An 11,277-nucleotide genomic window follows, 5' to 3' on the forward strand; every position below is an offset into this window, starting at 1 on the left:
CGGGTCGTAACGAGTCGCAGATTCAGCCACAAGCAGGGTTCTAGAAATTTCTCCGTATATGGGCACGCACAACTGTTGGGCAGCCACAGATTACCACCAAGATAGCCGCCAACTGTGGGTTCAGTGGAGCAGCATTTAGGGGGGAAAATGGAATCGACTGCGCGTCAGCCTGAAGCTGAAGCTCCGAGAGTGCCGTCAAACAAAGCTATCGGATACGTATACGAGCATGAGATTACAGCTGGAGAAGAGATTGCGGGCATCCATGCGCAAGAAGAGAATATCTTTATCATATTATATCATGTCTGGTGCAAGTTCCCATGTCTAGTCGTACAGTCGTGTCGGCAAGCGAATGCTGCTTATTTCTTGTTCAGAGCCTCCATCTTGGCCTTGCGCTCCTCCTTGGTTCCCTCTTCTTGGGGCATCTCCTTGGGAACGGCGGGTCCGGGGTGCGCGTTAAAGGCAGACACCTTGTCCTTGACCTCGTCCTTGATGGGCTGGATGGAGAACTGCTTCTCGCCCTGTGGCAGAGTGTGTCAGTCATGAGTGGTGAGGTATGGGACTTGGGAGAACTAACCTCCTTCTGCTGCTCGGTGCCGGTCATTTTGATGGTTTGTTTGGGAAGAGTGTTGTATTGAGAGTAGGTTCTTGTCTTTGTAAATGTTTTTGTTGTCTTGATCTGAAGTCTTGTCAACAAGTTGGATATTGTCGTCCTATTTGTAGTCGGCAACCGCATCATGGCCACGACGGGCGATGACGTCGTCCCCCCTCCCACTGGCTCACCAAAACGCAAACTACGTAAGACGGCCTGTGGCGCCAGCGTGAATCAGATCGCGACGGGAAGAAACGCAAGCCGTTAGGGAGCCTGCAGGAGTGTCACAAGAGATTGGGGAAACTCGCTAATTGGTTATTTCCTGCAAGAAGAGTCGATGCCGAACTTGACGCATCGTACCATGACGTGGTGCCCTCGAGATTGTGGTGTGAACAATGTAAGTGGGCATCACTGTGAGGCGGCCAAACCAAGGCCTTGAACAAGCTTGATCTTGGTAGCGTTCGTCGGAGAGAAAATCATCTACGGATTCACCAATCGCAATTTTTAGCCGGCTTTTGACAGGACGCCCGTTATCTGTGAACGGAGATCTGTTGAAGTCATGTTTCTCCTTCCATGCAAGTCATTCGCAGCAGATCATCTTTCCACTCGCGAGGTCTGACGTATGACTGAAAGCCAGGTTCAAGGAATTAAATGGGCCAGAGTGTCGGTTTATTCCAATATGAATCCGACTTGTTCTCTAGATAACTGTCAGTTTACGGAGTAAAGAAGTATACCATCCTTGTCTAGTAAAAGCTGGGGTAAATACTTGGCTATGTGCAAAGGCTCTACAGCCATAACTCCATCAAGTTGGCGATGATAATACCAAGTTTTATATAATTCCTCAATATACTTCAGATAAATACTGGCTTCTGGAACTGTTGATATTAGTAATGGATGTCTTGAGGCCTTCCATTCACCTTGTTCAGATCATGGCTGGTCCCTGCCGCAGCCTAGATCCTCCCCACCAAGATCGTCATTCACGCCAGCCATCTTTCCCACCTTCAACAACTCTTCCACCACCAGCACCAACACTCGGGTGGCCCGCATGTCTGCAAGCAATGCCCCCCAACCAGTGAAGCTCTCACTTCCGCTCGCAAGTTGCCTATAGCCTCCCACCACCCACCCCAAGCTGACCATCCCCAAGGAGTACCAGCAGACCCTGTTCCAGGAGCTCCGAGCCGAAGATGAGCTCGTCGTTCTCGCCCGCGGCCTCGGGCTGATGCGCCTAATCAACAACCTCCTCCACTCGTACGATGCGGCCGGAAACAACTTGATCGTCATTGTCGGAGCCGAAGACCGAGAGAATGGCTGGATTGGAGAGGCATTGGCTGAGCATGCCGCCATAAGCATGTCCCCCAAGGCGCGCGGCTTGACTGTGGTCAACACCGACCTCCAGAGCGTTGGCGCAAGAGAAAAGATGTATGCTGGTGGTGGTATATTCAGTATCACGTCGCGCATTCTTGTGGTCGATCTCTTGACGAGCCTGCTGAACCCCGAGTCCATCACTGGCCTTGTCCTCCTTCACGCCGATCGCGTTGTCGCAACCTCTCTCGAAGCCTTCATTCTCAGAGTCTACCGGCAGAAGAATAAGGTCGGTTTCCTCAAGGCCTTTTCTGACAACCCCGATCCTTTCACCACCGGCTTTTCGCCTCTGGCTACCATGATGAGGAATCTCTTTCTCCGGAAAGCCTCGCTCTGGCCTAGGTTTCACGTCACGGTTGCGCAGTCTCTGGAGGGAAAGAAGAAGGCCGAGGTCATCGAGCTGGAGGTTCCCATGACAGACTCGATGAGGGAGATCCAAAACGCCATCATGGAGTGCGTCGAGGTCAGCATTCACGAGCTCAAGAAGGGTAACAGTGGCCTGGAAATGGACGACTGGAACCTCGACAGTGCTCTTCTCAAGAACTTTGATGTCATGGTCCGACGACAGTTGGATCCCAATTGGCATCGTGTCAGCTGGAAGACTAAGCAGATCGTCAACGATTTGACGGTGCTCAGAACCATGCTCAACTCCATCCTGACTTATGATGCTGTCTCGTTTCTTCAGCATCTGGATACCATCCATGCTGCGCACTCTCCTCCTCCAGGGTCAACTCGACAGACACAGTCACCTTGGCTATTTCTTGACGCTGCGCAAACCATCTTTGACACGGCACGGCGAAGAGTCTACTCAGCCACAGCAAAGGATGCCGCCCGAGAATCCAATATCGATTCCCTTCAGCCAGTCCTTGAAGAGCTTCCCAAGTGGTCGCTCTTGGCCGAAGTCTTGGAGGAGATTGATCGCGATCTGTATTTCGAACCTCCCGTCAAGGATGATTCGAACGGCAGCATTCTCATCATGTGCTCCAACACGGACACCTGCAGGCAACTACGAGACTTTCTACAGACAATGCATGTCAAGCCCAAGACGGAGAAGAAGCCAGATGAGGATGAAGAAGACGCAGATAAGCCATCTGCCGCGTTCATGATGCGAAGGCGACTGCGAAACTATCTTAGGTGGAAGAGGCAGTTTGCCCAAGTCAGCGCGACTCTATTTGCTGAGAATCAAAAGGCTCTCAATGGTGCAACCGACACTCGTCCGGGTATGGGCAGTCACAGGGGCGGAAAAGCACCGGCGAACAAGAGAAGACGGGTGCGCGGCGGAGGCAATGTCGGTGTCTCGATGGGTCGGGCAGAGAATGGCAGTATCATGCAGTATATTGAGAAGCCAGGAGAAGTCGCTGATCTCATGGCCGAGGTCCAGCTAACAGAAGAGGAGGCACAGCAAAAGGAGGAAGTTATCGCGGACCCTCTCGACAACATGGAAGATTACTTTCAGCTGTACGACATGCAAGATCTTATTGTCGCCCACGCCTATGACGGAGACCAGGACGAACACGTCCTCCAGGAAGTCAAACCACGGTACATCATCATGTACGAGCCAGATGCAGCCTTTATTCGACGAGTCGAGGTATACCGGTCGTCACACAATGACCGGAACGTCAGAGTTTACTTCATGTACTACGGTGGCTCAGTCGAGGAACAGAAGTACCTTTCGTCAGTCCGCCGGGAAAAGGATGCCTTCACCAAACTCATCAAGGAGAGAGCGAGCATGTCGTTGGTCATGACGGTTGATCCCGCTGAAGATCCTGAGGAGGCATTCTTGCGAACTGTCAACACGAGAATCGCTGGTGGTGGCAGGCTAGCAGCAACGGCTGAGCCACCACGAGTGGTTGTGGATGTGCGAGAATTCCGCTCTTCTTTACCATCGCTACTTCACGGACGATCCATGATCATTGTGCCATGTATGCTCACAGTGGGCGACTACATCCTCTCTCCCAACATCTGCGTGGAACGAAAGTCCATCAGCGACTTGATCTCGTCGTTCAAGGACGGTCGACTGTACACTCAGGCTGAGACCATGTTCCAGCATTACAAGAGCCCGATGCTCCTGATCGAATTTGACCAAAACAAGTCATTTACTCTGGAACCGTTTGCCGACCTCTCGGGCAGCTTGAACAGTGTGGCTCCAACCAACATGTCTTCAGACCTCCAATCCAAGCTAGTGCTGCTGACACTGGCCTTCCCCAAGCTCCGCATCATCTGGTCTTCGTCTCCCTATCAGACAGCCGAGATCTTTGAGTTGCTCAAGACGCAGGAGGAAGAGCCAGATCCGATCGCGGCGGTCAGGGCCGGTCTGGATAAGGATGCACGCGCCGAGGATCAGGCGTTCAACCAGGAACCGCAGGATATGCTCGCCATTGTGCCTGGTGTCACGCCCAAGAACATCAAGAGCTTGGTGCTCGAGACGGAGAGCATTCGAGAGGTGGCCAACATGACAGAGAAGGAGCTAGAACCGCTGGTGGGCAAGGCGGCTGGACGACAGATTCATGGCTTCTTTAACCGGAATGTCATGGAAGAGGATGACTAGGTAGAAGACAAGAATACATGATACCCAATAATGCCTGGCTCTTATCAGTTGTAAATGCTTCATCAAATGAATTATCCCATGTTATGTCTAGTGTCTTTGGTCAGAATATCAACCGATATGAACGAGAATCATGCAGTCACTTATACACAGCGATCGAAAGACATGTTTAACAGAACAAGGTGGATTGGGTATCCTATGCTAACGCAATCATACAAGGAAAAACAGTCGGCCGTTTCATGATGAATCTCTCCAAACTCGCTCTCCCCCTCTCACAATCTTTCTTCCTCTCCTCAGATCCTCTTCACAAGCGGGATCTTCCTCCCCTAGACCCTCGTCGTCCGCATGTGTCTACCGGTGCGTCGACGGGCTCGTCCGGAGCGGCTGCCGCAGTAGCCGCAGGTCAGGAAGCTGACAATGATGCCGCAGAAGCGGACGACGGCGCTGATGAGGGCGTGGATGATGTTGCCGATGCCGCTGATGACGGCCATGATGGCGTCGCCGATGGTCTGGAAGACGGAGCGGATCTGGGAGAGTAGAATGTTAGCTTGTGTGTGGTTTGGTGAGGCGGTGCAGATGTGTGGCTGGACGTACACAAGACATGATGCCACCCATTGTGAAGGATTTGTAGAGGGTTTTGTTTTAGGTGTGTTTTTTTGGTGATTGCTTTCGCAAAGAATTGTCTTAGGTGGAAATGGAAGAATTGATGGTTTTTGTTTGTGGTTTGTTGTCAGTTATGCGTTGTCTTTGAGTGATGAGTTGGTATGTTCCTCTTCCCCCCTCAGGTTCCCCTGCATCCTTATATACAAAGAACCTGCCCCCCAATCCCTGCCCCCAGGTTCGCGCCTACCATCCATGTTTCCACCCTTTCATCAAACAATTTCTTTCCTGACGTCAGGTTCACCCATCTCGATCATTCACCTCATGACCTCCAGCCACAAGCGTGCCTTTTGATCCTGTGGCTAATGCATCATCCAAGAGTCGCAATTGGTCAGATGCGTGGCGTCCATGACGTACGCGGCTCGCCGTGTGGCTGGCACCAAGGTCCCAAAATCAAGGCCATTGTGCATCCTTCAGCCGCCGTAGCCCGCTTGCAATTTTTTGTTAATTCCGTTTGTGCTTTTGAGGTTGCGTCTGCGACGTCAGGGACTTCGAATCGACCAGGAGGTTCCCCTGCAAGTGGATCCGCTGATTTTCTCTTTTGGTTGTATGGCATGGCCTTGTTTGATGAAAGTGTTGGGGTACAACGGGAGTGTGACGTCACAAAGTCATGATGAGATCAATCATCATAGACGGTTGTGTCACCGCGGCGATCAAGAATCCCCATGGAGAAGACGCGTCGGGAACAGGGCATCCCCTGTTTTCCGTGCCGCTGACCTCATTGGTTCGAGTTCCCGAGCTTGCAGCCATGACGGTTGCTCGACGTTGTGTGTGTAATGTCCGCATTTGGTATATTTTGCTTCGAACTCGAACCTCATTGAGATGAGTAGGTATCTGGTATCGGGGGGCTATCTCTCTAAGTATTTTGTACATGTGGCGGTGTTTGTGCCGTTGAGAAGTCCAGGAACGCCCAATTTCTAATATACAAGACGTTTAGAACCACCGCTTCTTTGCCGCCGTGGCCTTTTGCATGTTGATCCGCCGCAACATCTCGCGGTTTCTGTTATCGAGAAGTCCCAGCGCAGTCCGGTCATCGGGGAAGTAGACCTGGCCGCGAGGTATTCGTGGTCGCTCGTCATCCATCATCTTGATACGCTGTACACGGCGCAGCTTGGTCAGGCCGTACCAGCACACGATGAGTGAGAAGATGACCGAGATTCCAGTGACGCTTCCGAAACCCCAGTGTGTCTCTTCGATAAAGTTCTCCAAGTTCATGCCGTAGAGACCAGCGAGGAAGGTTCCCATGGCAAGACCCAGGGTTCCAACGCTGAACTTGATCTCGAGCAGCATGAGGGCGTTTCGATTCGCATCGAGAATGGCACGAACACTGTAAATATTAGCAACACGACATATTGGCATGGAATATCATGCTTACATGTCCTCCGTGTTTCGAATCCCCGAAACGAGGCTTCCTGCCTCTTGGACGATTTCGTCCGTCAACTTGTGATACGACTCAAGCAGCATCTCAACCTCGGTGTGATCATCCATTCCCCTGTAGAGATCGTGCGCCTTTTCAGTCAAGTACATGGCCGCAAGGTCGTCATCCGCCTCGAGGAGATCCTCGATGGCATCTCGGACCAGCTTCACCTTTTGCTCAAAGGTGCTCACTCTCTTGGACAGAATAAGAAGCACACGCAGCTTCTGTCGGTCGATATCATCCTCGAGCTCGCTGAGAATGTGCATGACCGGCTCGCGAACCGCTTCAAAGTCGGCCTCGAGCTCTGACGTCACTGAGGTCAAGACGGCTTCCAGCGCCCGGAACTCGTAGGGCAGCGAGCCCGATCCTTGTGTGTTCTTCTGCTGCAATTTGCCTTGCAGGTCGTACATGAAGGCGGATTGAGGGTATGAGGTTTTCGAGCCGTAGACATCGAAGAGAAGTACACGGTCATGCTTGATGAGGACCTTCAGGTGCAGAAGGTTGAGCAGGATGGCCGACGGACGGATGAGGATATGAGGCAGATTCGACGAGTCGATCTTTCGCAAGTCTCGGGGCAGCAGACCATACTGGTAACAGGCATCGTTAACATCTCATCGAATATCAATCGCGAGGTTGCAGCGACATACCTTGGCGATGAGCTCCGTCTTCTTGAACTCACCATCCACCAGGATCACATTGCCATTCTCGTCCACTTCTGTGCAGCGCAGCCGTGGCTCAGACGCCGCCTTGGCGGCCATGGTTCGACGACTGTTGAATATCGACGAGCCGTCGCTGTATTCATCATGGCTGGGAAGATCGTCGGGCTTTAGGGATTTTTCACACTTTCGGCCTGTGATCCCCCATAGTCGCTCATGCCACTTTGGTGTAGAACCCGTCGAGGACCGACCCCATTTGAACCAGCCAACACTGCGTGAGGTACTAAAGTTGCATCTCGTCGACATCAACTGTTGCTGGTCTTGGCTCTTGAGCCTTCGCAGGATCGGCTCGAGGTTGAGGAATGAAGCTTCCAATGTTGCAGTACGGCGCTCGCAAGTCGTAGCGAGCGTCCTAGATTGCCTTCGTGTCGCAAGATTCGAGGATCGAGCCCGGCGACACAGGACCGGGCCGGCTATCGCTTCTGGGCCATGAGTTGCAAAGGCCCTCTTGGACTGGTACCGTAGGAATCGCAGCAGGCTTCGAGAGGGGACCAGGCGCAGAGTTGACATCTCTGGGGAATCCGCGCGTCAATCGACTCACGCAAGCATTGGCGATGGCGTTGAGGCTGGCTAGGTCGTCGAGTTGGAGAGCTTCCCGACCAGTTATCGTCGTGGATACTATAGCAAAAGTTGGAGGTTGACTTGCCTTAGTCATCAGAACCAAGCCGTTGGAGTTTTGGAGGCAACCCGAATTTTTACGCCTGGGATTCTGGGGTCGTGCACGGGCCAGTTGCACTTCGATTCGCCGCTCAACTCGATGGCAGTTGGAGCGGGCGAACCACGATAACCCATGAGACTGAGCAATAAGCAAGGTAAGACTCTTTAAAATTTTAGTACTCATCATCTAAAGATTAAGTCTAAGGGTTATAGTTTGATATCTTTTGCTCTAAGCTTAAAGGGCCTCCATATCAACGCCTACTTGAACCTCCCATCAGCCATCCCTGATTTCTTTATCAAGCTCCTATCAACTTGATTGCAAATCTAAGGGTTTCAATATTACCTGGACCAAACATCTCCCCTCGCCTGAGATAGAGCCATTTCATCCAGAGGATCCGGTCCAAGTTTCTCGACTTGGTGCTACAATCTGAACCATTCGTCCAATCATTGTCCCAGCTCAGCACAGCAACCAACTAGTATTACCACCATCACCATTCAGTTCTACATTTCCATATCGACATCTGGATTCCCGAATACTCTATCCTCGATATGGGCCTTACCCCGATTCGCATTCGAGGTAAACGCAAAGCTCCCTCCGCCAACAAACCATCCAAGTTACGCCCCAATCCTTCGATAGACGACAACGGACCAAGTCCCAAAAAGATGAAACGCTCACTCTCTAATGTCCTCGCCACGCGGTCCCTTCGTGGACGCCCGACTTTACAATCTCTCCCTGCCGAGGTCCTGGAGATAATCTTCCTCTACAGCGCCAGCTTATCCCTGCCGCGCTCTTCCCCTATTATTGGCGCAAAGCTATCCGGTCGTGCTACCCTCCTACGACACTTTATGTGGACGTTTCATGACACTTGGATCGATTGGTTTGGGATTTCTGTGAATTGCAATACATCAAGAGACGATGTTGGTGGTGATCCCCGACTTCAGGTTTGTCGGCTTTCTGCAGTTACCATGATATACAAATCCCTTTTCCTAACATTGCCGAATAGTCCGAGGTTTTCGAACTCCCCTGGGTTAAAATTGATTTTATCCTTCAGGCCCAGCAGACATGGGCCGATACACACGCCAAGGACCGGTACTATGAGCATTGCCTCCCGAAGCTCGACACGGAAAATAGCCCCCTTACGCACACCTCCGACCACCCCATCCAAGGCCACAAGGGCGAATTCAACGCCCGTCAGTGCTTCGAAGCCGACTACCAGGTAGTATCGAGCTGGGAGCCTGTCAAGGACGTCGAGTGCTGGGCCCAGTGTGACGTCCACCCCGAGTTCCGAGCCCCTCGTTCCCTCATCACCGGGCCCTGGGATGAAGAGGAGCTGCGCCGGCTTTTCTGGCTCCGGCGTGCGGGGTGGGCGTTTCACTGGGATGGTGAGAGCGTCGACTGGGAATCTCGGCTGGAGTGCCTCCGCAACGCCTTCATCGACGCCCCTGTCCCCAGTGTGCTTATCACCAACCTCCTAGACCTCCTTCAGCTAGGACAAGGTCTGCCAACCGACATACTGCAGAAGGAGAGGCGACGGATCGAGCAGCGGCTAGAATGGGGTGGTGACGATGCAACAGGCAGGGAGGTTCTGCGACAAGTTTACTCTGGCACGGAGCTATGTGACGAATCCCCTCTCCACAGACATTGAGGCATCATCACCCTGCGACGCGAAGTATTCCCCCGGGCCTTGCTCAGGCAGCTAGAGCTTACCAGATGCAGCTCGCCGGTGAGGCATGACTAACTCGCCGACGCCCTTTGGTCTTACCATGTCAAACTTCAAGGATTCCAGATGGTTCCCTCCCTGTCAAGTCATTATTGATGCATTACGACTCATTATGGTTCATCATTCAATAATTCACATGTACAGAGTTGCAGTTTCCCGTAGTGGAAGTTTCGGAGTCGTCTTGCTGCACACCGTTATGTGGCATATGGAATCGAACCGAGTGAGGCACCGAGGTCGCGATACATAGTCGCAGTACCACAAATTAACCACTTTTAATAATAATTAATTTCCAAACTAATATTCTTGTGTGTATGTATCTGATATCTTGTATATTGTTGCTTATCTTCTCACAGGATGGAGGCTCGTTCTGTGTATCAGTACCTAATCGGCTTCTTTGACCGTGTGGCGTGGGAACTAGGGTTTGTGTCCAAATCATGAAAATCAAAAGGTTTCCGTATGAGGAAGGTAAACCCATGCTTCAACAAGCTTTTATCTCATGAAACCATGACGGGACTGGATGGGGGAGGCTCATGCCGGAAGAGTAGAATGACCCGAGACCTCAACACCATGCATCAACATCAACAGACATCAACACATGGATAGACAACATCGACATCACTTCACGCACGCACTCAACTACCAAAATAAACTTACCTCGTAGCCGAGTACACTTACCTTTCACTTAGCTGTCTGCCTACTTACCTTTGATCCCTAACGTCATTAGTTTCTCCCCACACACACCACCATGGTCAACGACATCCAACATCCCACGTCGTCTCCAACAACACCAACAACGTGAGGCTTTAAAAGAAAAGCCCACACACACACACCACTCCTCGCCACTGATTGCCTGATCCGGCAAGCCTCCAACCTCAAGGGGAAGGGAGAAAAAAAAGAGTAACATCCCGTGAAGTGTGTGCCAAGCGGACGGGGGAACGAGATGACTCACACACCGTGAGCACACCATCCAATGAACCGCGCGATCCCGGGACTTCACGGCCACGGTCCAGGCAGGTCCCTAGCGTTCCCGGATGCAAGGTTCGGGCGCTTGTGTGTGGTCGATTTAGGCGCTATCGACACCCAAAAAGAACAGGGCGATGCTCAGGTGATGCACGCCTTTGAAGGGCTTTCACGGCCACAATTGCGCCTCAGGCGCTCCGCTCCTCAGGCTCGTCAGGCTCTCTCTCAACCGCGCGTTAGTTCAGCGGGTAATGAATGAAGGAATCGTTGGTAGGTTTTCGTCTCCAGCGTAATCACGAGGTCACAGGTAAAGGGGTTTGTTTCGCTTCAGCCGCGCTCAAAGGTCAAAAACGTAACGTAAAGTAAGGGGCGAAGTAATGAGTGTTTGTTTCCAGCATAATGCTTTTTGATTTCGTGCTTGTCTTGCTTTCTCGGGCGTCTTGTCTCCTATCCGAGCGTTGGTTCCACGAGGGATCAAGAAAGACGGCCACGAGTCCACTATCGCGAGACTGTTTCAAGCTAGCTATTAGATTTCGCCATAGCGTCATCGCTCTCTCCTCAGTCCAGTCTTGGGGGCGCTCCTTTTGCTCGATTTCGCTTCCGAAGTCGGTTGGTTGGTTGCCGTTGGAGTTCCCAGAATCTGCCTTTGA

At 52.0% G+C, this 11,277-nt stretch overlaps 4 protein-coding genes across 4 annotated transcripts; 2 read left to right on the forward strand and 2 right to left on the reverse strand.

Annotated features, from left to right (window-relative positions):
- Positions 1 to 1,211: 1,211 nt before the first annotated feature.
- Positions 1,212 to 4,499, forward strand: LRP88_04932 (ssDNA endodeoxyribonuclease RAD1; the record flags this gene model as incomplete). The annotated part of the gene is made up of 3 exons (XM_083241498.1): positions 1,212 to 1,226; positions 1,698 to 2,414; positions 2,493 to 4,499. The coding sequence occupies 3 exons, from the start codon at positions 1,212 to 1,214 to the stop codon at positions 4,497 to 4,499; spliced, it is 2,739 nt and encodes a 912-aa protein (XP_083102646.1).
- A 323-nt stretch (positions 4,500 to 4,822) lies between these two features.
- On the reverse strand, positions 4,823 to 5,111 carry LRP88_04933 (uncharacterized protein; the record flags this gene model as incomplete). Its single annotated transcript, XM_083241499.1, has 2 exons — positions 4,823 to 5,023; positions 5,091 to 5,111. The coding sequence occupies 2 exons, from the start codon at positions 5,109 to 5,111 to the stop codon at positions 4,823 to 4,825; spliced, it is 222 nt and encodes a 73-aa protein (XP_083102647.1).
- A 978-nt stretch (positions 5,112 to 6,089) lies between these two features.
- On the reverse strand, positions 6,090 to 7,799 carry LRP88_04934 (CorA family magnesium transporter; the record flags this gene model as incomplete). The annotated part of the gene is made up of 3 exons (XM_083241500.1): positions 6,090 to 6,483; positions 6,532 to 7,160; positions 7,221 to 7,799. 3 exons carry the CDS (start codon positions 7,797 to 7,799, stop codon positions 6,090 to 6,092), a joined length of 1,602 nt encoding a protein of 533 aa, XP_083102648.1.
- A 696-nt stretch (positions 7,800 to 8,495) lies between these two features.
- Positions 8,496 to 9,592, forward strand: LRP88_04935 (uncharacterized protein; the record flags this gene model as incomplete). The annotated part of the gene is made up of 2 exons (XM_083241501.1): positions 8,496 to 8,888; positions 8,951 to 9,592. The coding sequence occupies 2 exons, from the start codon at positions 8,496 to 8,498 to the stop codon at positions 9,590 to 9,592; spliced, it is 1,035 nt and encodes a 344-aa protein (XP_083102649.1).
- Between the last annotated feature and the right edge of the window lie 1,685 nt (positions 9,593 to 11,277).

This window comes from Fusarium phalaenopsidis (assembly GCF_050370095.1).
Source record: "Fusarium phalaenopsidis strain FUZ10S chromosome Unknown contig_32292, whole genome shotgun sequence".
NCBI lineage: Eukaryota > Fungi > Ascomycota > Sordariomycetes > Hypocreales > Nectriaceae > Fusarium > Fusarium phalaenopsidis.